Source organism: Callorhinchus milii, unplaced genomic scaffold, assembly GCF_018977255.1.
Source record: "Callorhinchus milii isolate IMCB2004 unplaced genomic scaffold, IMCB_Cmil_1.0 Scaffold14, whole genome shotgun sequence".
Taxonomy (NCBI): domain Eukaryota; kingdom Metazoa; phylum Chordata; class Chondrichthyes; order Chimaeriformes; family Callorhinchidae; genus Callorhinchus; species Callorhinchus milii.
The window spans coordinates 2708490-2723172 of record NW_024704755.1 but is presented as its reverse complement, the minus strand read 5'-3'; the positions used below and the strand labels follow the sequence as shown (position 1 = coordinate 2723172).

The window sequence follows — 14683 nt, the reverse complement described above, 5'->3', positions numbered from 1 at the left end:
TTTGACTTTGTTCATTCACTGTGCACTGTTATTTCACCGCTTTCGGGGATGTCATCCGCGCAAACCCTTTCGTGGTGGAAACTTTGCGAAGCGTTTTACTTGTCTCCTCCCCACCACTGGAAAAGAAAACGTTTAATAAAGAGAGTCTGTTCCTAAGCACCGTTGATTTGAGCCTCTCTACCGTATGTTACACCAAAAAAAACTTGCAGTTTCACAATGGGCAATATTCGAGCCAATAAGTATATCTTGTGACCACGCGTTTCATTCCAGTTGTCAAAGCAACGATTTGGATTTCTTTCTGAACCTTATTTCATTTGCGAAGGTTATTCAGTGACTGTAATAAATAATGCTTGCATTTGATGTAGCACCTTATCACGACGTTGAGACTAAGATCTTAAAGGAAAAGGTGTTGAGGAAGCAATGGTTGACCCTTCTCCCCCCCACCCCCCATTTTGACTAAATGCCCGAGAGCTGAAATCGTACTGAGAACGAGTCGGAGGATTCGTGGGGGTTTTTTCAATTGACTTTACAACAAGGTGAAAATGTCCCATTATCTCTCTTTGTTTTTTTCGTAAACGTACACATATCAACAACTTGCGCTTGTAATAGCGCCCTGCGCGCAGGATAGCGTCCCAGAGCGCTCAACAGCGGCGGAGGCTGAACTCGTTTCGTTCAGCTATTTATTTTAAAAGTCCTTAGTTCAATGGAGCGTCACAGAATGGGAGAGACTAATATATACACCGGTATAAATAACAACATAATAAATACACGTCTACAAACAAACCAATGGGAGATGTGATTGGAGAATTACGTGGAAATGGTGAGGTTTGGGGGTGTGTGTGTGTGTGGAGGGGGTGGGGGGGGGGGGTGGAGTCTTGTCATTCCAAGTAATTAGGTTGAAGTTGAAACGTGAGAAATAGTAATGACTTTAACAACGATGCCATGACACGAATGAATGAATGAATGAATGAATGAACGCTGACAGACTCGAGAGTCGTTACCCCAAAACTGCCCACACGATAAACAGGACACAAACACACACCTTCCAAAAATGTTTTAAGTATGAAAATAATCTTTGCATGTTACATTTGCATTTGTTTTCGTGGCCGGGGGGGGGGGGTGGAGGATGGATGGGGTGAAATGCAACAAATGGTATCCAGTCAACTTCCTCTCATCCCCCCCCCCACCCACCCCAAGAAGTAGGAGACATACATCAAATGTATCCCCACATTACGGTGTAGATCTGTGTGCTGTGATGTGCGTGAAATGTACGTGTGTTATTTCACGTCCGTTGTTCGTTGTGGGGCTGTTATATTGCATTCATTCATTGGGCAGTTTTCTTTATATATGTATACTGTACAATGCTAAAAACAAATAGCTGCAAACAAGAGGAAAATGTGATTAGTCGCTATTATTATTATTATTATTATTATTATTTGCTATTGAGTTCGATGTTGGCTGCTTTATATCCGTCACGACAAACTATCTATTTGATATACTTGTCCAAGCTGGAGGATAGGGAGGTCTGTGTATCTAGAATCCTGTACACGTGCACATCAATTCTATATCCAATAACTGCACGATACAAAGAACATTTCGTCCACCAAATAATAATAAGGTCAATTCACTTCAAAGTATACCCCGTGAAGCGCTTTGAGACGTCTCCACGACGTGACAAGGCGCCACATCAAATGCAAGGATTGTTATTGTAACAGACTTCAGAAATATAGCCGTGTGTCATCCATTTCCATGGAATCTACCTTTCTCTGGCAGTGGATTCCTTTCTCAAGAGGGCTGGGAGGGGCGGTTGGAGAGAACAACAACAACAACAACAACAACAAAATTACATTTGCAAAGAGCCCTTCACGTCGGGAGGATGTGAAAGAGCAGGGAATACAACTTGCACTTGCATTGACATTCATTCATATTTTTTTTCTCTCCACACAAAAAAAAACACTGGTTAACAAGACAAAGAGTTAAGGAATTTGAAGGTCCATTCCCCCCCCCCCTCCTTGGTGTAGGTTTCATTAACACAATTTTTAGTAACGTGATGAAAGTTGGTTGTGAAAAGTGTAGCCACAATCGCACCTCACGAGAAACGTTAAGTTGGAACTGTCTCGCATGACATGACAACTAATTGCTTAGCATTGCTGAAATGTTAATATTTTACTGGAGGCTGAATTAGAATTAGAATTAGAATTAAAATGTCCAGTGCAAGTTACAGTGCGGAACAAATAAACTGCCAGATGTATAGATATATATATATATTAAATTGTCACAGACCAGTCTCGGTGGTTTATCCCTGAATATTTTGGTTTTCGGTTTGCTTCATTACGGTTCGACAGAACCCCTACGTGTCGATTTGATTTCCATATGTTTCCACCTCATAAACATACGCCGATCCACAGTCCTCACCATAACGTTACACTGACGCTTTTCTGTATTAGTCTGCTGCATTAACACTGAATTAAAAGTGTCCGTTAAGTACAGTAGTTGATGGTTTTGTACTGCTTTCTGGAAGTACAGAATTCAACGCGTAGTGCACAGAAAAAGGAATATAACTTAATAATTAATAACAATAATCCTTTAATTGGATATAGAAGCTTATCACGTCTTCGAGACGTCTGGAAGCTCTTCGCAGGATATACTATAAAGTGAATTGACTGTATAATTTGCGACCAAACGTGGCTGACAATTGCGCACAGCAGTGTCCCACACACAGTCGTGGATTGAGTGACCACATTATTATTTGCATTTGCAAACACATTTACGTTTGCATTGCCATTCATTCATATTTTTTTCCCCACAAAGGAAAAACACCAACTGGTTAGAAAGGCAAAGGGGTAAGGAATTAACAATCAGGTGAGAGTACGATATAGAATTGGGAGTTTATTTGACTGATTGTAAACACATACCGAGTACAAATCTTTGGACAACTGCCGTGTTATTAAACTCGGTGCTACCCATCCTCACAAGAACACAATGCTTCTCAGGTTCCTCTGTGATTGTGGACGTGGCGAGGGATTGTTATTAGGGGATTTCAGTTTGAAATCTGACCCCAAAACATTTGGATTCTCAGCAGAGTCGTGCATGGATAGCCGCGCGTGTATTTATAATAATAAAATTTAAAAAATGTACTGTATTAGCAAGAATGCTTCCCCCTCCCCTCTTTAAAATTCCCTGACATTTTGGCGAGGAAACGAAACGCCAAATATTCCCTGCAATAGTCGAGGGTGTTTACACATTTTTTTACACACAGTCTTAAGTTGTTTTTAAACTAATGGTTTATGATTCAAACTCAACAAAGCTAATTTCTGTAACCGGACACCCCTCGCCATTAATCATATTGGTTGCAAAGGCCCCTATTGTGTTTATTTATAAAATGTGAATGCGTATTTGTGTTATTAAATAACAGAATGAACACAAATAAACCCTGACAAGAGCATAGGCAGAATTAAGCGTAGTGGCCCAATTAATGATTCACTGTAATTCGGGATCCTATTTCCTATATACAAAGATGAACCTATACAATTGGCTTCAGGTAGACTTTACAGAACAGGTACTGCGGTTTCAGATTAATTTTTAATTTACTGGGACTGATGTTTGTTTAGTCTTTAGACTGGAGTATTTGATACCTGTTGCGATGTACATAAACATACACGCACACACACATATACACACGCATAGCAGAGTTCCCGAAATACATATATTAAAGTTTCCCCAAGTTCAAAACCAGTTCCCCTCTCTCAATTTTAGCCTTTGAAAATTCCAGTTTGCATTTAATGCAGTTACACTGAGCTCCAGTCGTGGCGTTCAAAGTAAAATGATAGGTTTTACGTAGGTAAATGTATTTTTTTTTAAAAAAAGAACGATTTGGAAAGGGGATTAAAAAAGTGGCACAGGCAATGCAAAGAGTTATGGGATTAACTGTGCAAAACAAAAAAAAACATTCCTTACGTTTTCTATTGTCAATGCAAATATATAACATCAAGATCACGCATTGCCCGCCACTTCCATGTTGAATTCTTGGCAGGAAATCACATGGATTTAAAGACGTTTGGTGAGCGAATGAAGACAAGATTCCCAATTGCATGTGCGTGTGTATTCCAAATAGTTCAATACCATCAACAGGCTCCCCAGAGCGCCTGACGAATTTCCGTTTGGATTACCCAACACCAGATGTTTGTGTGCTGTGTGTGTGTGTGTGTGTGTGTGTGTGTTTTTGCGCGCAGCTGACTTTCAAGTATTATTGTTAATGACAGGTGCAACTATCTATCTACTGAGGCCATCGGTCTTAGAAGTAATGTGTACGAGAAAGCAAAGGGTGACTCAAAGCCCGCATGCATGCCTTGCTTGGGAATCGCTTTCATTCATTCCTGCTCACTCGCAGCTCCTCACTTGGTCAGTCACCACAGTTCCTGGTGCTTACTTTACGCACGTTTCCCAGTGACTTTTAATTCAACGTTTAAACCTGCCAAGCTTTGCAAGGAGGATTGCAAAAACCCAACGTTTGGCTGTGTCCACGCCTCGATCGGGTGGGTGGGTTTTTTTTTATAACGTGGGAACAGTCAAATCAGTCCTCAAGCATCACGAGCCTTCCTGAGTCAAACACCTCAGAGTATCTTTTTTTTAAAAAAAAACAAGCTGTTGACTAGAGGCAGTAACTAGTACTAATTCTCAATGTCAACATTTTTTTTTAACCTGTTGTACTGTCAAACGCGTTCCCTCTTTCTACACCAATGTGTTTAACAGAGGAGTTACAGCCCACTATTGCACCCTCGGGCCTTCAGGCTTGCAATGTGTACAGTTAAATACAGTTAAATACATAATGCATACCGCCCCTTGTTTCACCTGTGTCGTGAGTTCATTGTACTTCTCCTTATATCTTTGAAATAATTGCGCTTTTCTCTGATCTCACACGCAAGTATTGTCCTTCGGTCGATTTCTCTCTCGTGAAACCAACTTGCAATTAATTGACTGAGAGCTGCTTTTTCACCACTTGTTCAAACACTGGGTTCTAAAGAGTTTTTTTTTCAATCTTCGAGGCAGAAAATTCCTTGCCAGTTAAGCTCCCGGTGTCAGGTCTAAATTTCCTCCCGAAATCGAGAAACATTATTGCTTTGCCTGCAAAATACACAGTCACTACACTTCAAGGTAAATCCTGTCAGACGCTTTGGGATGTCTCGATGGTGTAATACGGCGGAATATCATATGCAAGGATTATTATTATGATCGTTAGATATATGTATAAACAAACAAGCACATATGCCAAATGGTAACAAGAGCATCTGTAAAGCACATTAGGTGAATTCTGGGAGGGAAAAAAAAGCAATAAAAAACTCAAGATAAAACGTTGCTAAACTTCGCTTAATTTGTATTTTCTAAATAGGAGCTGAGAAGGTTAAAATGCTCGTTTTTGTTCTTAAACTATTCGGGTTGGCTAGGTTAGTCGATTTAGCGAAAAATATATATATATATATGAAAATCCAAAAATGCATTGAGCTCTCCGACATATTTTTTTACTCTCTCTCTCTCTCTCTCCTACGAACATATTAAATAGTAAACGTCAGTCTGTAAACTCTTCACAGTTGTCAAGGCAGAGGTGGGTGCATTAATGCCAATTACTTAACAAGGGTTATTTAGTTGCAGCAGAAGATGAGCTTCAGGTTCATTGTGGAGGGGAAAGGTGTAGAAATACAGCCACAGATTGCTAAAGTAGCCAAACAGTGTCCCAATACAATACAAAACAGCATGCAATATAACCAAACACATATAAAAAGACCGACCCACTTCAAGTTAACGTAAGGCAAAAGAACAACTCTGATTTATTGTAATTTTTTTTCAGATAAATACAGTAATTAAGATCGACTGAACTCAGAAAGGAAAGTGTTCTTTTTTTTCCCCCCGAAAAAAGAAATATTCACTACAGACTGAAGGAATGCGCATCACGGCGTCAAGGCCCAAGTCAGAATACAAAACTGTCCCTTTTTTAAGGAGAGAGAGAGAGAGAGAGAGTGAAAGAGAGAAAAGGAGTGAGATTTCGAGTTTTAGAAAAATACTATTCATCCAATAAATTAGTTCTTTGCTTTGCTTTCAGACGGAACACATATACCAAGGAGTAAGAACACAATAAAAATTGTACTGTACAAAAAAAGGCACACTGGTATAAAACTGAGGGTGTGTAAATAATTATACTTTGGCACTTAACAAAGGTTGGGGGGGAATATTTTTTTGGTAAAAAAAAAGACAGTATCCAGTGAACTGAACTTTAAAAAATATATTAAATGGCTCTTTAACGCAGTAGCCTCCATAGAAAATCGTACAATTTACATCAAATATAGCCTTCCATCAATACAAGGAGGGTAACTCAGCACATCACAACATCTCGTTTGGAGTCACTTGGAAACTGGGACGCGACTGTTGTCAAACAAATACAGAAACACAATGGTACAACTTGGCCCTAGAAAAAAAAAGTTGGGTCCGCAGTAAAGTTTAGACCTCACTTTGGCGAGGGGGTTTTTTTTGCTAAACTTTCCGTGAATTCAAGTAGTGTTTTTCTTTACTTTGTCTTAAGAACAGTTTAAACAAACAAAACTGCGTTTCCGAACTTTTTTTTTTGCTGTGAATACACACACTTTCTCTCTAACTAACTAACAACTTATCACGTTTCTTTCTCTTCTGTTTGATTTGGACTCTCACGTCGCAGTTTGTGGGGAGTGGGGGAGGGAGGGATGGATGGGGGGGGGGGGGGGGGGGGACAAAAAGTCTCTGTCAATATTTTTACGTGCAGTCTTTTAGTTGTTTGTTGGGGGTGGTGTGGGAGGGGTTGTGTGTGTGTGTGTGTGTGTTTTGTGTTGCATTTCGTTCTCCTAATAGACGTGTTTTTTATATAAAAAAAAGTAGCAGTTGCTTTGGTTTTTTTTTCACTCTCTCTCTCTCTCTTTCCCTCTCTCTCTCTCTCTCTCTCTCAATCAGTACTTATTGCAGTCGTAGGCATAGGGGCCCGAATGGCGATAAAGTGAAGGTGTCGATCGATAAGGGATCTGACAGCTCGTGTTGCCGCTCACCTGTTGATCACCAAGGACTGAGCTCTCAAGGCCGAGCCGATGGGAATTAAACATCTCCCGGACATTGGGGAAAGCCTGTTGCTGGCCCCCCAGCGAGTGCCCCGAGAGGTGGTTCAGCTCTGCCCCGTGATTCAGGTACCAGGAGGCGGCTTGTCCTGCGCCTCCGCTTTGCTGCTGGTGATGGCCGGAGCCCAGACCACCCTCCTGCCCGGCGCTCAGGTTCATAGCGTTCAACGGGGAGCCGGCGCTGACCGAGTGGTCCGACATGGCATCCTCCACGGTGCCGGGCACCAACATGTGGCTGTTCCTGTCCCCGGCGTACAGACTCATGGCTCTCACGCTGCACTGGTAACCCCCGTTGGAGTCCAGGCTCTGGCTGCAGGCTGGGCTGTAGATGGGCTGCTGTGCGTGCGCGTAGTGCGCAGACAAGGACATCATCCCAGTCCTGTTGGAGACGGGGCTGAGCTCCCCGGGCGGGGAGGTCCTTAAGGTCATGATATTCTCCACGCTGAAGCCGGTCAGGCCGTTGTTGCCGGGCGGCTGCTGGTGATCCGGGATGGAGCTTTCGGTGGAGACCGAGGGCGTGGAGGCGCCGCTTCTCGGGCTGTCCTGCATCGCGCTGCCGCTCTCCGAGCTCTCCATCGCCTCCACTTTGGTGACGACGACGGGCAAACCCGGGGAGACGGCCTCGTTCTTCACCACGACCTTCCTGTCGTCCTTCGAGGGGGCGTCGGGCTGCGAGACGGGGGTCTGACCCGCCTTGGGGTCTTTCTGCTGACGGTCCCTCTCCTCCTTCTCCTTCACCGCGTCTTTCTTCTTGAAGCGCCTCCTCCTCCGCAAGAAGCTGCCGTTTTCGAACATGTTGTACGAGTCCGGATCCAGCGACCAGTAGCTGCCTTTGCCCGGTTTCTTGTCGTCCCGGGGCACTTTGACGAAGCACTCGTTCAGGGACAGGTTGTGGCGGATGCTGTTCTGCCAGCCCTGCTTGTTCTCCCGGTAAAAAGGAAAGCGATCCATGATAAACTGGTAGATCCCGTTCAGAGTGATCTTCTTGTCGGGCGTGTTTTGGATGGCCATGGTGATCAGGGCGATGTAGCTGTAGGGAGGCTTGACCAGGTCCTTGGGTGCCGGGTGCTGCTGCTGCTGCTGCTGCTGCTGCTGGTGGTGATGGTGGTGGTGGTGGTGGTGGTACGGTCCGTAGGGTCTGGCCATGCCCGTGGTGTACTGGTCGTGCCCCGAATACACACCCATCGAGGTGGGCATCGGGCCATAGCTGCCGGTGGCTCGGTAATAATTCTGCTCGCTGAGGTAAGGCACGACTCCGAGGGCATTGGGATCTGACACCGGGTACCGTGCCTGCATCGTCGACGGTCGAAACGTTTTTACTGGAGGGGAAGGGGCTGATTTTTTTTTTCTTTTCTTTTTTTTTTCCGGGTACAAATCCTTTTTTTTTTTAACCCCCACCCCCGGCCGGCCTGATCGGAGTTGTTATTTTAAAGGGGGAGGGCGAGGGGGGAGTGTGGGGGGGGGGGGGAGCGAGGTGAGGGGGGTTTGGATGGGGGTTGGGGAGAGGGTGGGTGGGTGGGTGGGGGGGGAAAGGGGGGGGGGAAGGGTAGGGGGGAAAGGGGAAAAAAAAATAATGATCAGCTTTATTTTGTAGGAGGAAGAGTTAGAAGGGGGTTTCGAGGGTTTGGTTGGGGGGGAGGGGGTGGTGGTGGTGGTGGTGGTGGGTGAGTGGGTTGGGAGAGGGGGGGAAAGAAGGGGAGACAGAGAGGGAGAGAGGGAGAGAGAGAGAGAGAGAGAGAGTGGGAGAGAAACGTGGATCCAATTTAGTCGCTTGATCACAGGGGCGACCGTAGATAGTCCTTAAAGCGTTTGAGAAAGTTTCCAAAAAGTTTCAGGCGAACGAGTCTTTTACGGCGCACAAGTTCCACCCCTTCTGGTAACATCGACCCAATCGCCAGAGGGGATTCGGGGCGTTAGTACATGACCACACACGTAGGTGGCGTCTTTTAAACCCAAATCTCTCTTTCTCTCTCTCCTCCCCACAACACACACACACATACACATACATACATACACACACCAACCCACCCACCCACCCACCCAACTCCTCATGAAGTATTTCAATAGGATTGGCCACTGTCCGAATTGCATCGCACATTATTGCGTTTAAAACGTGTCGCATTCTCGCATCGAATATAAAATAAATTGCAAAAAAAAAGATATATAAAGTGACTTGGCTTCTGTGTTATATGTATATATATATATATATATGTGTGTGTGTGTGTGTGTGTGTGTATGTGTGTGTATATGCACCAATCTCTTCCTGTGGAACACCGAATGAAGTCGAGGACCTCGAATAAAACCGAATGCATCTTTGCAAATCGATTGCCACAAATCGCAACGGGATGGACTTATTAAGTAAAGACTTGTTTCATTCTTTTTTGTTGTTGTTGTTGGTCTAATTTCGGTCCACGGTCTTCACGTGTTTGGCTTTCTTTGGCAACACGAGAAAATTGCATCGAATTTCTCTGGTGGATTTTGCGTGTGTGTATGTGTGTGTGTGTGGAGGAAGTTCACGCATTAATTTTGTAATGCTCTTTAGTTAGAAGCTTATCGGGTTTAGTTAATTAACGACGCCTCCTGACAAGTTGCAAACACGTTAATCCCTCGCAACGCTGTCTTGTTTGCTTAGTTTTTTGTATCTTTTATTCAAAAAAAACACAGCTCCGGAAACAATACCAAATCAGATTTAAAAACCCAATTTAAGAATTCAAAATTATTGTCCTATTTAAATAAAACTATTTCTAAGCCCCCCCCCCCAAAAAAAAAAAATACTACTATTATTTTTGCAGTCAGCAGAAACACGTGTCAGTGGTTGCATTTTATAGCAATTAGGTTCAAGAAAAAAAATGAATGGGTTGATATTTCAAAGCTAATTAAAAATAATGGAAGTTTGTTCCATTTAAGGGTAAAACTGAAATCAATCATTATTATTATATTATTAAAACTGAAATCAGCCAAGAGGAAATGGATTGCAATTTATAATGATGATAAAAATAAACATTATTATACCAACAACGCTTTCTATTTGAAATAGCGCCTCAGCAGAACGTGTTAAAGCGCTTCGCAGTATTCTTCTTCTTCTTCTTCTTCTTCTTCTTCTTCTTCTTCTTCTTCTTCTTCTTCTTCAGTGAAGTGTAGTGACTGTGCATTCTGCTGGGGGGGTTGGTGGGAGAGACCAAACGCACACACACACACACACACGTCTATTCCTATCGATTTGTAGGCTTTTAAAATCATTCTTAAACACACAACTACACTCATGCAGAGCAAAAAAGAAACCCAACTTTTTTAAAATCATGGTTCTCATAACTGTTATAACATGCGATTGTTTTCGGGAGGTGAAGAAATTGGGGGAAGGGGTGGGGGGAGAGAGGGGGGATTGCAACAGATCGAATTTTACTTTTCCACTTTCTACCCAAACCAGTGGGGAAATAGGAGTGGAACGATGATCGCTCTGTTTACTGATCCAGCTTGTCTGTGTTTTTTTTAAAAAGTCTACCGTGTTGACTTTTTTGTCTACCAACCTCCTTATTTGTTTTATTTGACACGTTCAACTCACACGACCCATCTGGGTAATAATTACAGCGATAAGCGACATACGCCCCAGTTGGGTTCTCCCAAAGGCAAGTCTGATAACACCTCTCCCCCCCCCACCCCCACCCTCTCTCTCTCTCTCTCTCTCTCTCGCTCACTTTCTGGTTAGTTTTTTTTTAATTGATCTGTTATCTCTGGCCCTTGATTTTCCGTTACACTTTTCATGAAGCATTTGCGAATTGCGCTTTTGTTTTAAATCACACACACACACATATATATACATATATATATATATATATGTTCTGTGTATGCGTAATCGTTACAGTCAAGTCGAGCGAATATCGAATTTACTCAAGTCAACAAGCAAACCTTGCAAAAGTTTGGTCGCTTTATGGTAAATAAATATAAGAAAATTAAAGACTGAATGAATAGCGTGTGTGTGTGTGGATGGCGGGAAGAGGTGGGGTGGGGGACATGTGAGCACATTTGAAGCATTTGACTCCACACCTATTGTGTGTTATTCCAACTGGACCACACGAGAAGACATTGGAATAAAGAAGATTCCGATACTTTTATTTCAGTAAACGTTAATTATAGCTATTTATTGCATCGGCACCAGTGTAATGGCAGTAATAATAACATACCTCGCGTTTGATACATACAGCGCATTTCACGACAGAAAACATATCAGAGTGTAAAGTGCAGTGACTGTATTTTTCAACGAAACGCACTATATTAGTACTAAACTGTTCTGACACACGGAGAGAGAGAGCGAACCCGTTAAGCCGCTTCCCCTGCAGATCCCAGAGTAATAAATGACCAAGTCCAGACAAGGCAATATCCCACAACTAAACGATGGCATTATTCATCGAACACAAGGTTAGATTTTTCTTTGCAAAAATCGTCCGGAACAGGTTCGCACCGTTCCAATAAAGTCGTCCCAGCGACCGGAGGGGAAACTAAGAGAGAGTTTCCTGCGGATTTGCCTTCAGCAAACGAGCTTCAAAGTGGTGGATAAACTATCACTGTATGTCGGGTCCCGGGCAGTAACATGTAATGTACAGTGAAGCACTTGCTTGTTGCTCCAGTGCCGCAGTGAAGTTTCATTCCTTTACTGTTCCCCATTTAAACCTTCACCTCGGATTGCATGTCTCTGTGAGAAAGTAAGAGCTGGACGCATCGGAATTTTTTTACACACACGTCAAACACCTGGATTTTCATAGACTATGTAGTACACGAAAAATATTTATCTGCTCTCAAATCGCTGAACCGCTTTAAAGGTCTGAGCGTGTTACCTCTCTCTCTCTCTCTCTCTCTCTCTGTCAATGCATCTCAATCCAATCGAACCCCATCACACAGTCACAGACTCTCCCTTCCTTATTATTATTATATTTTTTAAATAGATACGTTTTTTTTACACCCGTTAAAAGTAACACATGTAAGGAAAAAAAAGATGGGAGAGGAGAAAGAAAACCCGCTGGTAAGTATCGTGTCCAGGCGTTTTATTGTGTCTGGAATGATTGCAATGTCAGTAAACGACTGAAAACAGCACGGTTCAACAGTAACAGGCACAGCAAAAAAAAACATGAACCATCAGCAGCCAGAGCTGTGTGTTTGTGAACTCACATTTTCCTTCGAATTGGATTCTCTCTCTCTCTCTCTCTCTCTCTCTCGCATCTATCTGTACCAAATACCCAAACACTTGTTTAAATTGTCATTGTGTCTGTCTCCAAGCGGCTGTGCTCCCCCTCAACACAGCGAACGCTGTTAAAATGGGGTTTAGATCAATACAACACCCCCCACCCCCACCCCCACCCCCTACCCTCTGAAGCCAGAAATGTATTTGTAACTTGTTGAACATTTGAACTCCTCAGCGCATCTGCAAAGCGCCTGTACAATCACCCTATAATACGCTTGATTCGGGAGTTCGCTATTCGCTATGCAATGTTTATGGTGCATTTTTTCTTTTTTTGGGGTAAAAAAAATATTCGGTTCGTGATTTCGATCGGAAATGAATTCGATTCGACATAGTTACAGATTACTACCGATTACTCCCGTTTTTTTTTAATATAAAGATATATACGCATTTTTTTAAAAAAAAAGAAAAGAGAGCGTTTTCAGTTCAATGTGATATTCACCCGGCGATTGAGGCAGGAATTCGTGAGGGTTTGGTTGATGTTGAACATGGACTTATCCATGGACCCTGTGCAGATGAGCGCGTTTATTTACAAGTGAACAATTGCCACTTTATCCATCGCCAGTAAAATATAAAGGGGATTTAGGAGTCTCCAACTGGTTGGTTACCCATCGCTGTCTGAATCAATCCTTCCATTCGTTATTTGACACTGCCCTCTAGTGACTACACGTTTAACCTCAGACTCATCAATACCACGTAGAATAGAAACTCTGAAGCTGTTGAGAGTAATAATAATCATTGCATCTGATACAGCGTCTCAATTTAGAGTCGAGATTTTTTTACTCGAGTAAAGATTCCCCCCCCCCCCCCACCCCCCCACCACCTTCCCACCCCAATCACTTCTCGTCCTCAACTCTCACATAATTAAATCTATGAATTCAATCTAAATCTAAATCTGTTATCTATCTGGGGTTTTGCCCTTAGACCGTCGACCACAACTATTAGTTGTTTTGTGGGGGAATGTACTTGTGGGTTGTAAGTAATTTGGGGATTTGGGAAAGGATGAGAGCTCATTGATCTGAGAGTTTATTTTTCGAAAACCGTGTTGAATGCTCCCTGAATAAAATCGCAGTGCACAATCCCAGCTGGAGAAGGACATTTTGCCAGATGTTGGGACGCAGATGCCCAGATGTTATCTCCTCTCTTACCGATCACCGACTTGTCCGCGTGTTCAGGTTCGGTCGCATTCCTCACTCTGGGCCACAGCGACTCAAATCTAATTTCGAGACGTTTTCCGCCCGAAGACACATCTTAGAAACAATCTTATCTTCCAATTTTACCGGACACGAAGGGTAGAAGGTTTAAGATGCTACATTGTGGGTTTAGTATTAAACACAAGTACTTGTTGTGGCATCAATGGATATCGAAACGAAAGCACATCCCGTTTCTTAAACCCTACTGCAATACTGCAAATATTAATATTAAATACGATTAGTGCTCCCCAGAAACAAGTTCTGCCCCTTATTTGATCTCAGATCTTTGGTTCTCCGATTCCCGCTTTGGCCCTGAAAATTCAGACGACATTTGGGTCGAAAGAAAGTGGGGAAAGTAATAAGTTGGATCTCAGCGTTGTTCGTTGCGATTGATTTTGTTTCCTTCAAAGTCTTCTTCCTTTCACTCAAACCCCGAATGCGTGCTGCATCTTTTTTTTCTCTCTCTGGTAGGCGAGGAGGGGTTAATTTGTAAATTTTCGAAACAAGTAGAGGAAGAGAAAGCACGGATTGAACATTCCTGACTCGCTTATTTGAATCTGAATAATATTGGAGAGACAGTGAGTGAGTGAGTGAGTGAGTGAGTGAGAGAGTGAGAGAGTGAGTGAGTGAGTGAGTGTGTGTGCGTGAGAGAGAGACAGAGAGATACACCGTAAAGGTTCAAGTTATTTTTTCGTATTTGCTTTCGTTGTATCGTTTTGATAGTTCGAGTTGCTATAAATCTGTTTAAGATTAATGCAATGAAGTATAACATATTCATTGCCATGATACTTCCCCCCTCCCCCTCCCCCCCTTCCCTCATTTGACTAAACACGCATTTGCAATGCAAAGCAGAGACAGAAATCAAGACAAAATAACACAGACTAGTTTGACCCATGTACTGTACCCACCAAAGGCCGAATAGAAAACATTCCACAACACTGGATCAAAGATTCAAGAAAACATTGGTTCCAATGGCACGTTTCATTAGGGGGGGGGGGGGGGAGAGAGAAAAAAAAAAACCAACGCTGTTTTGTCTTCTAATCTTTGAAACCATTGCCAGTGATGTTTGAGATGATACAACATTTGTGCTAAATTGCTCTTTCCAGCGAAGGAAAATGTTGCGT

At 42.9% G+C, this 14683-nt stretch overlaps 1 protein-coding gene across 1 annotated transcript; it reads right to left on the bottom strand.

Annotated features, from left to right (window-relative positions):
- Positions 1 to 6931: 6931 nt before the first annotated feature.
- Positions 6932 to 8570, bottom strand: LOC103175931 (forkhead box protein C2). Its single transcript, XM_007889236.2, has one exon. It carries the CDS (start codon positions 8427 to 8429, stop codon positions 6972 to 6974), a length of 1458 nt encoding a protein of 485 aa, XP_007887427.1. The 5' UTR covers positions 8430 to 8570; the 3' UTR covers positions 6932 to 6971.
- Between the last annotated feature and the right edge of the window lie 6113 nt (positions 8571 to 14683).

What these genes read in the sequence shown, in the direction of transcription:
- LOC103175931 (XM_007889236.2), bottom strand. Translation starts at nt 8,429, where the DNA reads ATGCAGGCACGGTACCCGGTGTCAGATCCCAATGCCCTCGGAGTCGTG.